The sequence below is a fragment of the Terrapene carolina genome, unplaced genomic scaffold (genome assembly GCF_002925995.2).
Source record: "Terrapene carolina triunguis isolate 2854851 unplaced genomic scaffold, T_m_triunguis-2.0 Scaffold706, whole genome shotgun sequence".
NCBI lineage: Eukaryota > Metazoa > Chordata > Testudines > Emydidae > Terrapene > Terrapene triunguis.
The window spans coordinates 4,886,226-4,899,915 of NW_020665057.1; the positions used below are offsets into that span (position 1 = coordinate 4,886,226).

The window sequence follows — 13,690 nt, forward strand, 5'->3', positions numbered from 1 at the left end:
GCCACTTGTTTGCTTTTTAATGATACACATATGGATTGTATTTTTTAAAGTGATTGATAACTAAAAATTCCATTGGACATGAGTTACATATTGGTATTTAAAAGGTGGAACAAAAAGGAAGGACAAAAAACCCCTAAGGGATTAATAGAATAAGCCTAGAGCCTTAACCTATTACTCTGCATAACTTCTCAGCTATGCCCATTCCAAGTATTGTACATACTCTGCCACTTTCTGGAAGTAGCCTGCAGGTGGAATTATTTGGCCTCCGCAACTCTGCATGGATTCAGCAATAAAGGCCGCAATCTACATAAAAGAAGATGAAGTAAGAGCAATGTTCCTCTATCTAGCCTTTGCAAATAAGCTAACGCTTACAGAAAGAAATTGTAAATATCTGGGTCGGGTGACTTTAATAACATGCTGGGATGGACAGCTGTGGTCTGTTGTCAATGGCTATAGCATAAGATTTCCATTAGGGGTGCCCAAATTTGCAACACCAAGGGCCACGCTGGCAGCCTGCCAGAAATCAAAGGGCCACATCCAGGACCTAAACCACCAGCTACTGATGGCCCACTGGCCTCAGTGGGAGTTGGATCAGGCTCATAAGGTCCATGTAAGTTTACATAGAAATTTCAATTAAAAAATACATACTTACTGGTACTTGTGATTTCCCTGATAGATTAATAGAAATTGCTTAGTGTCAGGGAACACCATCAGTAGAAACCTGTGGTGGCCAGGGACAGGGCAGACAGAGTTTGCATTTTTAGAACACCCTGGCTATGCTTTGGGCACCCCTGCCTCAGGCAAATGACTAAACAAGCAATACATTAGGGCAAGGCACTTCACAAAAGAGAATCTATAGGTGAAGTAATTCCAGTTGCTAGGAATGGAAAAAAAGTAGTTATTCCGAATCAGAAAAGGCAACAGCAGCAGATCAGATACACTGGAACATCAAGTTTTACATTCCTTGTCAATATTAAGTCTGTGCAGCACAGACAGTGTTACCCCAAATCTCCCAGGAGCGTCACCACAAGTCTGCTATGTAACAGATTGCCTCCCACACCGCTTGTGCAACCCTCCCTGAGCATCAACAGGTGCACGCGAGCTGGCCAGCAGTGCAGTCTTCCTGGAAACAAGGTCGAGCGGAAACGTGTAAAGAAGCGAACACTATATTCGAAGAGGCACACTACTGCCAAACAGTACGAGGGTCCCCATAGCATGTGAGACTTTAGCCTTTATCACAACTTGTCCTGTCACAGGTCTACGGCACCAAAACCTAAGAAGATATGCAAAAGGAGGGAAAAAAGGAAGACAAGAAAAGAAAAAAAAACTGTCCGTTAGTCAAAAAAAGAAAAAAAATTGATGAAGAAACTAAAAGACAGGTGATGTAAACCTTTGGACTAAAAGGGGACTGTTTGATCCAATATCCATTGCGGTCTTTCTATTGGCTTCAGCAGGCTTTAGATCAGTCCCTAGCAGTCTTCAAAAATATTAGAATTGCCCCAGGAAGCACTGGGTAACAGACATTCTAAATCAAATTTTACAGAAGTTAAGGGTGGTAGTGATCACCAGCTTGTACATGGATTCCAAGCTATGAAGCGTGAAAGTGCAATAAATTTATCTCAATGTGCTTGAATGCAATGGTGAATTTAGAAATATGATTTTCCTCATTTATCAGTTCTCCAGGCAGTGGTTTTCTACATATCCTGTCTAGGACTTTCACCATAATCTCTCAAATAGGACTTGAAAGCTTGACTGTGTTTCAAAGGCTCACAAAATAGTGAATTAAACTACCGGTATTTTGGATTTATTTGCTCCTTTATGAGTCTATTCTCCTCTTGATCCTTGCATATAACTTTCATGGATGTTAATGAGAGTTATGAAAGTGCATCAAGGGGACAATGGAAGCCTTAGAATATAAAACCCATAACAGAAGAGTGAAGGCAGAAAAGGAGAAGAAATTGCACTGTATAGATGCTGATCTTTTGTCCCCTTTCCCCCCTATTCTGTTGCCAACAGATGTAGTTTCATTACTAAACATGAACAGGGTTACAATGTTTCTACAGCTCATGCTACAAACCTTGCGCCCATTCTTCTCAGCTTCTTCAATAATCTTTTTCACATCATCTGCATAAGCACTTGCTGGATCTGGATGATCTTCCCTGTATTTTCCTCTGTAGATATCTGGAGAAGGAGCCTGAAAGCAGCAGAGTTTATCTCAAATGCATGCCTCCTTGCAATATTCATTTTCTATTGGACAGTTCCCAGTGTTTTTCATTAGGGATGTAACTGTATCAGAAAAAAATACCACTTTCTCTCATACATATCACAAACTTTGGATATTCTGAATTTCTGCCTTGAATTTTATGTACACTATTAGGAGTTGAAGATTGTACCATGTATTACAGGAAAGATACTTTCCTCTAGATGTGAAATAGGTATTTGCCTAATATCTTCTTTTCCAGGGCTTAGTGCTGATCTGTTTATAGGAAATACAGAGATGAGTAAACGTATGAGGGCAGGACTATTCCCCTTGTTTAAGTTTAACTCATTCAGGGAATAACCATGTAGTCATTATTCAGAGCAATGTCAACACACTTTCCTCAGCGGCAGCCTTAGTCACTTAGTGCTAGCAACTTTACAGGCCTCCATTCTTCAAAGAGCCTTCCACCACATACATCCATTCAGCCCGTAGCCACTGCCAGTTCCTGGTCTATAGTGCTAACTGACTCCAGTTCTTACAGACTGCAAGAATGGTTGATGCCCCTTCCTTCCACGGGAAATCTATGCTTCAGTTGTACCACTTGGCTTCCTATTTTGTGAGAGAAGGTGGGACTGCCACAGGCTTGCCAACCCCTACACACGGTGTGAGGAGGGTTGCAAGGGCCGGGGAGGAGTCATTGGAAGATAGAAACCAGCCTGGGGAATGTCATTGGCATGGAGCGCTGTAGCACCAGTTCTAGAGTGGGAGATAGCTGGATGGAGGCCTACATATTACTTTGGGCTGGAGATTTGCAGTGGGGGGCTCACTCTAGCTTTAACCAGATGAGCGCTAATTACACAACAGCTGTTTACTGATTTCCCTACCCATAAAATAATATATCACAATTCATGATAATAGCATGAGGCAATTCAGCATTAAAGCTAATAATAAGCCACTTGTTACAAATCCAGCAGCAAACATTTCTGCTGAATTTAATCCTTTGATATAAAATGACAGGAGTGTGTAGTCTGACAGGTTAGGAATAATTTTATCTGGGGAAATAAAGCCAGCACACAGGCAGATTTTGAAATGACTAGAGGAAAGGGAAAAAACACTTACAAAGGATAGTAATTTATATGCAATTGAAAAAATACTCACCACATGCACAAACTCTTTTTTGCCCTCCTTCCCCAGCTGATTAAATTTATATGGACTAATGTCAATCAGAGAAGAAACATGACCATGGTAAGCACTGCAATGGGAGTTAAATACAAAATCACTATCATTAAGGTTTTAGAAAAGCTAAAATTCACAACTGCGCACACACAACACAGCATAAAAAAAAAGTACCCAGAAACCCAAGGGTGGTGTTTGTGAGGTCTGCTCAAGTTAATTTGACCCCGCCTGAACCTAATGAAGGCAGTGGGAGTTTTATTATTCACTTCAGTGGAGCAAGATTGGAACCAATAAGCAAAATTCATCCCTGCCACTGCAAGGACAGACACAGTTGGTGTCTTCCTAAGTCTACCTGTAACAGTGGCCCATAGGATTTTGAAAGGATGCAGAATTGCTGGGAGCCAGTACACCTTCGCCACCTTCCCATCTCCAGCCTTCCATGTCCCACCTCTGCTCCAGCCATCACCTGCCAGCTGCCACATGCATCCACGATTGTCACACAGGCAGGGCACAGCTGCCACTGCACTTAGGTGTTGGGATCCCCTCCACTGAGGTATTCCACAAGGGCCCTTAAACCTGGGATTTAGTAAATGTAGTCTGACTTTGGCAGACTCTAAAAAAGGGCTGCAAATCAGATAGTCGGGGACACAAACACTCAGATTTGCTCCAGTTAATTATGGAGGCACAAATTTTATAGCATGGCAAAAGGGAGGCTGGGCATCTGCCCTTTTGAAAAGTTAGTTCTTAATATTGTAGCACCAGTTTGGCCACTGTGACAGTGTGTGTCTAGGATTTAAAAAAAAACAACAACCCAGCATGGATCAACTAAACCCCCCTGACCCCACCACAAACCCACATATATAGAATTGTAAGTTTTCTAGTCCTGTAGTTGTCACACAGGCAAAACATCCATTGAGTGTAGCTCTCTGGATGTTTTGCCTGTGTAAGTATGAGAGATCTGGCCTAGTTTAGGACATCTATCATGGTAGCTCAGCTTTCAGGCCCACCAAACTTTAGTGTCCCTTCACATCTCAGTTTACTACTTGTTGTCAGATTGTGGCTCAAAACCTAGTTAGCATTACTTTAAATGGAGCCTTCTGTATTTAATTATAATGTTTGTATGAAGGCAACAATGCTGATCTTTCACTGAAATATACCATACAACTGTATAGAGTCCACCTGTAAAGATACTGCGGAAGTGACTAGCTGCATTCATATATGCTATTCTGCAAACTTACTGGTCAAGGGTGATCACATCTTGGTGTCCACGATACTGCCGAGCCAGTCGTAAGGCGAGATCATTGGCTTCAGATCTACCAAATAATAAACACATTAGGGGACTATACACAGTACAGAATGGTTTATTGCAACACCAGGGCTAGATGGTTAGCAAGCACTTATCAGTCATTTTAATTTAAAACAGAAAAAGCGTATGGAATTGATGAATACAAACAATCAACACAGCAGGCTTTGTTATACAGATTAGAATGCTATGATTCAGAACATAAATACCACATAAGAGGGAAAACAGCTCTTTGTATATGTATCAAACAAAGAGATGCTTTATTCCCCTAGCCCTGTTTGCTTGTGGGCACTTTACCTCCCCTTTGTACAGATAACACCACTCCATACAGCAGCTGGGAGAACAATGCAACTGCCCCTCATATTAAAGTTACAAAATTCCCAGCAGCTCCCCAGCCTCCACATGGACCAGATCCCGCTCTGCGCCTTGTAGCAGCAGGCCCAGATGAAGACCCAAGTTTACTTTGAAAGTCAGGGCTCTCACTCAGCACCAAACCATACTACTCTCTAACCATCAACCTATGGTACATCAGACTATCTTGTAGAAAGATTTAGATAGGCCTCGGTCAGTAAGACATCCCAAACAAAATATATAATCTTTATTGCAATATTGCCCCCTTTAAAATGTAGTACAACCCACATACCCCAATGATCCATTTGCTGGAACAAGAAGAAGCAACAAGACTTGTCATGGGGAATACAAGTCACTCTGGGGCTATGTTATAGCGATGACTAAATAAGGATTTTAGGTAGTACTGATATGTGCAAGCTCCTTGGCTGTGCTAAATAAAAAGATCCACTCCCTTTAGGGATATTGGGTTATAAATCTATTTGGACTGAAGAATAGCAGCATTTAGCATTTTGTATTAGAATGAGGACTGTTGATTAAAACAGACCCACCTAATGCCTCTACAGAGATCAACCAAAGAGAATTGAGTAAATTTCTCTGCTGAATTTTATATCTAGGCTTTCTTCTTTCTTTTGATCCCTCTTGTTTCTAAATACACAGCTCTATTTTCAGAAAATACATGGTATCAGCTCTTTCTGCTGTAGTCTCCTCTAGTTGTTATAGAAAAGGATCATCACTGCTTCAAAGTTTCCATATTGTGGGTCAAATCTGGTCCTAATGAAGTCAATGGGAAAACTGCCATCGATTCCAATCACAGCTGGATTTTCCCTGCTAAAGACCAATCATACCAATCATCAGAGTTCAGGACCTGTCCACTAAGCCATTGATTTCTCCGGGGATCTATGCCAGGGATGAATTTGGTGCTATATATACCTGTTTGGGGATCTGGGATTAAAATGCATTTGAACATGTAATTTCATTCAGTGAAGCCAAGAACATTGACTAAAAAGGTTGTTAAGCATTTTAGTTTAGTTTGACCAAATTATCTATTTTCCTATTATTTACATCCTGTTTGTTTCCTTTTCGCATAAGCTTGGCATAGAAAATGAAAACAGACTAGTCCATTTCACTTTGCTGAGAGCCAGTTTCACTTTCTGGTTTTCATGCACTAAGGGCTGGTCTATACTTAGCCGCTAGTTCGGCGGCTGGAAATCGAACTTCCTGGTTCGATTTATCGCGTCTGGTCTGGACGCGATAAATCGAACCAGGAAGTGCTCGCCGTCGACTGCGGTACTCCAGCTCAACAAGAGGAGTACCGCGGAGTCGACGGGGAGCCTGCCTGCCGCGTGTGGACCGCGTCTGAACCGTGGTAAGTTCGAAGTAAGGTATGTCGAATTCAGCTACGTTATTCACGTAGCTGAATTTGCGTACCTTACTTCGACTTGGGGGGTAAGTGTAGACCAAGCCTAAGACTATACAGCAAGGTGAGGGTAGCAAACACTGCACAGGATGTTTTTGAGTCTGACCAAAACAAAAAACAATTTTTCCTGGAGTTATTTAGAAATAAATTTCCATGGAAACATTTGTGTTACTTTTGTTAAACCCTGTTTTTTCACAGTTTAAAATTTGGGCCTAAATTGACCTGACAATGTCCTTGTTAAACAGCAACAAAATAGTGTCAATGAAAAATCCTTCAGACATACCCAGAGTTAACAAAATAGCAAATGGAGAGTTTCTCTGGTAGGGTGGCTGTGAGGCGCTTTGCATACTGGACAAGGTTGTCATGCAGGAATCGGGAATTGGTGTTGAGCAGTTCCATCTGTTTCACTGCAGCCTTTATCACATCTGGATGGCTGTGGCCAACTAAACAAGAAATTATTAATAATTACTGACATGTGATCAGTTACTGAATCACACAAAGAAAGTCAGGGAGCTCTGTTGAATTTGGCACCATAAAAGGATCTTCTGATTTCTAGTGGGAATGACGTAAACTTAGTCAATGGAGTTTTTGTACTTACCATGTGCGACATTGTTGATGCAATCCAGGTATTTTTCTCCGTTCTCATCATACATATACTGCCCCTGAGCACGCACTATCTTGATAGGGTCTTTAGCAAAGAAAACTTTGCATGAAGGTCTAAAAAGTATAAAATAACATTATTTCAGCTTGCTCAATTGTTGCCCTGCCTCGGAATCTTGAGAGTTGATGATCTCAGGGCTTAGGAAAACAAAAACTAAATCCCACGAACTCCTGCAGTCAAAGCACAGGCAAAGCTGCCACTGACTTCAAAGGCACCTTCACCTTCATATGGACAGCTGCTGAAGTCCAGGGAATACACTATTTTATATCAGTGAGGTGGCAAAGCTTGAAATACTAAAATCACAAAAGCCGTTCAGTAAATTATAGGTAAATGAGACCATCTCTTCTATGAAGTGACTGTGAAGCAACATGATTTTTTTGGATACTATGTTGTAGTTTAACTGATGGTCAAGTGAGGCCTGAACCAACTCATTAAAATGAACGGAAAGACTTCCATTGATTTCAATGGGAACAGGAGCAGGTCCTTAATTAGGTTATTTTCAAACCCCTGTTTTTGTATCTACGGGCTTGAACATGGGAACATTGAGAAAAATTAATCCAAATTAACTAAAGGAGTGATTTAAAAGTACATTAAACTCCTGTGTGGAGACACACATGCTCAGAATTGCAGTGGTGAAACTTAATTAAGGCCACTTGGATTCTGAATAAAAGCGTCTACACAGGAGTTTAATATGATTTAACTCATCCAGTTTAAACCATAGTTCGGATTAACATTCCTGAGTGTCCCTGTGTACAAAAGTCCTGTGTATGGTTTCCTGTGAGCACAATGGAATGTGCACTGTATTGCATCCTTGGATGTCTAGCTATGTTTGTCTGACACAGTCCTATTAATTTACACATTTTATGAAAGTTTATATAAAATTAACTCTCTGGAAATAGGATTAATTTTTAAGAACTTTTTAAAAATATATGGCCAAAAATTGATTGCACAGTGGAAGACTATGCTGAATTTGATGTATGAGATTTATAGAGTCCATATGTTAGAACAAAATGCCAATACATGATGGGCTTAATTTTCAGAGGTGCTCAGCACTTCTGAAAAATCAGGCTTAGGGTACTGAGATTTTCTGGGCAAAATTTTCAAAAGTGGCTAAGCCTTGCTTTCAAAAGCATCCAAATTCCACTGACTTTTAATGACACAGGCTCTGAAAGTCACTTAGGCACTTCTGAAAATGTTCCCTTCTTTTTTCTTTTCTGAGCATACAACACTGACACATATTCCTACTATACAGTTATATTCCGAAATATTAGTGAACAGGGAGAAAGCATTTAGAAACCTTTCATAGTACTTAACCTAAGAGGGATGTGATTGTTTCCAAATAACAAAACTGCTTTGCTAAAAGCATCCTTATTGTCCATGTTGTCTGGTGACCTGATGCAATACAATTAATTGTGTACATGGACCCGAACTGTTACTCATAAAATGTAATTTGTATTGTTTGAAATAATTTAGTGTCTGAATTTCTGCCTGATCAAGCAGTTACCTAGGGGCATCTTTCAGAGCTATTTCCCCTTTATTTACTCTTGCAAATCTACTGCCACAAGACAATTCAAAAGTGAAATGGAGGTAAAGCAGCAGACTGAACATTATCAAATAGAATTTCTTTAGTGCAGTTTTTCTGTTCGTAGTCTTTCCATGAGATTTCCATTACTATTTGCCTTACAGAGCCTGATCCTGCAATGTGTACTCAAGCAAGACTCCTAGATCACAAGATCTGGCCCTTAGATATGACGGGCTCTACATGCAATGATGGCATTGATTTTTAAGCATATTAAAACAATTGATGGCATTATATGTACACCTAGGAGTCTAAACAAGTGAGTATTTTAGTAGTAGCATAATATTAGAAAGTCAGTGAGCATCTTTGTACTTTCATATCTAACAATGATGAATTAGCTTTTCACTTGGCATGACCTAGTGAAATATTAATCAAGACCATATGATCTGGTGGAAACTATATTATTTAACTTGTAGTAAATGATAAATAGGTATCAGATACACACTGTGACAAGGGTAGAGTTCATATTTTCTTTCAATCCTGACTCAAATCACAGGAAAGAAAATAGTGTTTGATGGTCTCATCCTACTTCCCATTATATCACAATTGCACAGTCTTGACTCAGATGAGGCTTAAGAGTGGCACAACAGGTAGCACTACAGAATTTGTGTGGAAAATCTGCACCATAGCTGTCTGTGCTAGGTTACGCTCAAGACAAACCCTTTAGGCCCCCATTTTATGAGTGCTAAATTTGCCCATGAATTAACCAAACAATAGCATTTTAAAAATGTACTTCGGGCATTCTATTCTGTTTAATAGTTTTATGGTGCTCACTTTTGTGCAATCTGCCATCAAGTACAATATAAGTAAGTTTTTGAGACTGCATTTGTCAGGAAGAGGCAAAGTCTTAAATATCGGAATTACAAACTAAAAAACTGACCTTCCTCTTGCTTGCTTTGTATTTCTTTCACCAGTTATCTACAATGAGGAGGTACTACCTATGTATGATGACTTAAATTTGTTATAAGTAAACTCAACATTGTTTTGCCACACAAATAGAAGGTACCGAAGGAAAATGATTTACTACTTTAAGCACCAACTATGACATGCCAAAATTCCCTGAAGCCACAGGTTACCAACAGGATGACTCAGCCTTCATATGTCTGAGGTAGGTGAACTAAATTCTATGAAATTTCCACTATGGATAAGAGGCCTTTAAAACCAAGATCACATGCTAGGGTCTGCTCTCAGTTTCAGTGATAAACCAATTAACTTCAGTGCAGCTACTGTGAATTTGCCTGGGTGCAACAGAGGGCAGGATTTGCTTTGTCTGCTCCGGTTTGAAGCTTTATGTAAGAGCAGGTGTTTACCAAATTTTCCCCTTCACATAACTACTCAATGTACTATCTGCTGGTTGCTGCCCTCCCCTCTGGTAGCTCTGTATAACTTCTGGGTTATGTAATTTTTAGAGCACTTTGATGTTCTTTGTGAAGGTGCTATAGAATTGTAAATTATTATTATAATGGCTCCGTGGATCACAAGGCATTTTTATTTTATTCATCAAAATCATGTTGTGGAAACACTTTGTTCTCTGGGGGGAAAGTAGTATTACCATGTGCTCTTAACAATATTAATAACTCTCAATTCTTTTGGTCATTTGTATAGGTCTAGTATGTAATTAAGTATGAAGCCCATTAGCTGATGCTCATTCCATTTATTATACAGGGCTCATGGATTTCAGCTAGAATTGAGTCTATTTAAACGTGCCCTACAATAAACTATGTTAGAAAAACAACCTTAAAGGCAACAAGCTACCTATTATTCTAGCTGCAAAAGTCGTTTAATTCTGTATTCCAGCTTTCCTGGCAGAAGCAGCACTGAAACTTGGGGATAAAATGTTTAAAATGTAGCAGCCTCTGATCCCAGCTTGTGCTAAACTTGTGCCGAGGGAGGAAGAAAGACAAACATCCTTGTTTTATGTAACAGCGATAGAGGCTGGTTTATGTAACCGAGCGCAGGGTACTTACTGTCACACACTGATCCCCCCGCCCCAAGCTGAGCCGCCGCTCTGCCTCCCAAGCCTCCCGTTTGTCTCGGGGTTAGCCGAGGGCAGAAGCGCCGTGTGCACCGCTGGTGGAAGCGATGGAGCCCAGCAAGCGCAGGGACCAGCAGGAGGGATGCGCTGCGCGGGGAAGCTCAGGGGGCTGCGGGCTCAGCTGCGGGCCGGGTGGGCAAAGAGGGGGACTGTGCCCAGCTCTGTCCGCAGGCAGCTCCCCCTGCCCCGCACCGAGGGCCACAGCCTGGCACTGCTCTGCTGCCGCGGGCAGCTCTCCAGCCCCGGCGCCCTTGCCCTGAACCGGCCCTGCTCACCCGATGTGCCTTCTCCTCAGCTCCAGGGTCTCCGCCTTGCTGTACAGCTCGCTCATGCTGGCGCCGCTTCTCCCGCCGCCTTGGGCTGCCCTTGTCCCAGGAGGCTGGTGTTGGGGTGAGGAGCCGGTTAGTCTCATCGTCCTTTTATCCCGTCTTCTGCTCTGCCTCCTGCCAAACCCCTCCTCCTGCTCTCTCATCTGCGCCGCAACCTGCCGCTCATGTGCCCAGGAGAGAGCCTCCCTCCACACGCCCCTCTGGCTGTGCCACTCTCTGTCCCAGCTCTCGGGGGGGGGGGCACAGCACCCCCTGGCTTGTCCTGGTTTCCATCATAAACAGCTTTGTTCAATGGTTTTCAGCACCCCCCACTCTAAACATTGTTCCAACTGCCACGGCCTCCCCCTGTGCCACCACTACTCTTCTTTTCTCCTTTCACCCCCCATGGAGGACGTTCCTCAAGGGGGATCAAAACTTCCCTTTCTTATTCACTGCCTATCTCCTCTTCACTGCAATTGTCTGCTTTCCATGTAATAGGCACACACAAATATTGTCTAATGTTAAGCCCTATTACTTCTACTGCTTTTCTGTTTTATCTTCTGTTAGTCTCAAAGGTGCCACAGGACCCTCTGTTGCTTTTTACAGATTCAGACTAACACGGCTACCCCTCTGATACTGTTTTATCCTGTGGATGATTTACTTCTATGACTTATTTACCTTCCCCACTGGGGCACTGTAGGGACTACTTACCTCATGCTTATAGAACATAAACAATAATTAATCTCATAGAGAGATTATGTTAATTTGGAATGCTAGGTTGCAGTTCTTTCCCTCCTGAGCTTTCAAAGCATTGTCCTGAAGGACAGAGTATTTTAGTTTTCTGGCCAAATTTCCTAATATTACACAGGGTATAGCCAAAAATGATTGATAAATAGTTTGGCTTCTGTCTGACTGAGAGGATAGGTCATTTTGCCGAACTGCTTATAAAATTGCTGCAGAAACCCACAGTAGCCTAGTAGGACATATTTGAGCTCTATTTTTCAATGTACTGATCGAGGCTTCATAAAAAATATAAACAGCATAATCTTGCAAACATCTGAACTGCATTTGTACAAAAGGGTTTTATTTTTACAAGAGGCACTGTACAAAATTACTTTGTGGGGACCCTTTAAAATATACACAGGACATTTGTACACAGCACACCACCTACACATCATAAATACTTCAGTGAGCTATGGACATCATTGCCTTTATTTTGATACCCAGTGTACACCTTTTTGAAAATTCTGCTTATCAAATTACTTCTGTTATGTATATCATCTTAGCTATAGACTCAATTGATGGGAAACCTAGGGCAGTTAATGTAACCAAGCCTGGAACCATAATTCAAGGGCCATAATATTTCATCTACATACTTCCCAAAATGCATCAATTATTACAAATGTCAAAGTTCTAGCTATAAGGCCAGGCAAATATGTAAGGACCATCTTTGTTGTTCTGTGTTTGTACAGTGTCTAAGCACAATGGGGCCCTGATCCTTGACTGGGGTCCCCGTTGTGCTTCTGCAATCCAAATAAATCATCATCATCGAGGAATCAGATTGCAGCCATCAACTAATATTTTTGAATTCTTAAAGTGTTTTACAAACGTCAGTGAATTTACCTTACAACATCTCTGGGAGGCAAAGATCAGGGCTTGAACTAGGTCAAATCATATCAGCTCTATGAGCAAATATTCATTTCTTTTCTTTGTTAGGGTGCTATCTTTTACTCCAGAATCTAAATTTTAATTTAAAACAGTATGACTATGTCCACTGGCCATCACCTACAGTCCTCAGCTTAAACATCTCCAACGCATCATCAGTGATCTACAACCCATCCTGGACAATGATCCCTTGCTTTCATAGACCTTGGGAGGCAGGCCAGTCCTCGCCCACAGACAACCTGCCAACCTTCAGCATATTCTCACCAGCAACCACACACCACACCATAACAACTCTAACTCAGGAACCAATCCATGCAACAAACCTCGATGCCAGCTCTGCCCACATATCTACACCAACAACACCATCACAGGACCTAACCAGATCAGCTACAACATCACCGGTTCATTCACCTGCACGTCCACCAATGTTATATATGCTATCATGTGCCAGCAATGCCCCTCTGCTATGTACATTGGCCAAACTGGACAGTCACTACGTAAAAGGATAAATGGACATAAGTCTGATATCAGGAATGGCAATATATAAAAACCTGTAGGAGAACGCTTCAACCTCCCTGGCCACACAATAGCAGATGTAAAGGTAGCCATCTTACAGCAAAAAAACTTCAGGACCAGACTCCAAAGAGAAACTGCTGAGCTTCACTTCATTTGCAAATTTGACAGCATCAGATCAGGATTAAACAAAGACTGTGAATGGCTAGCCAACTACAGAAGCAGTTTCTCCTCCCTTGCTGTTCACACTTCAACTGCTAGCAGAGGACCTCACCCTCCCTGACTGAACTAACCTCGATATCTCCAGACTGATTCTTGCCAGCATATTTATACCTGCCCCTGGAAATTTCCATTACATGCATCCAACGAAGTGGGCATTCACCCACGAAAGCTTATGCTCCAATACATCTGTTAGTCTTAAAGGTGCCACAGGAGACTCTGTTGCTTTTTACAGATCCAGACTAACATGGTTACCCCTCTGA

At 41.6% G+C, this 13,690-nt stretch overlaps 1 protein-coding gene across 1 annotated transcript in view; it reads right to left on the bottom strand.

Moving 5' to 3' along the window:
• The window catches only part of ETNPPL (ethanolamine-phosphate phospho-lyase), a 16,777-nt gene extending 5,715 nt beyond the window's left edge, over nt 1-11,062 (bottom strand). Inside the window, exons 1-7 of the mRNA XM_024206551.2 lie at nt 10,998-11,062; nt 7,046-7,164; nt 6,731-6,890; nt 4,615-4,689; nt 3,359-3,452; nt 2,078-2,194; nt 221-303 (exon numbers count right to left, since the gene is read on the bottom strand). Of these exons, the coding sequence (XP_024062319.1) occupies nt 221-303; nt 2,078-2,194; nt 3,359-3,452; nt 4,615-4,689; nt 6,731-6,890; nt 7,046-7,164; nt 10,998-11,053 (704 nt within the window). The 5' untranslated portion in view covers nt 11,054-11,062. The remainder of the gene's footprint in view (nt 1-220; nt 304-2,077; nt 2,195-3,358; nt 3,453-4,614; nt 4,690-6,730; nt 6,891-7,045; nt 7,165-10,997) is intronic.
• Between the last annotated feature and the right edge of the window lie 2,628 nt (nt 11,063-13,690).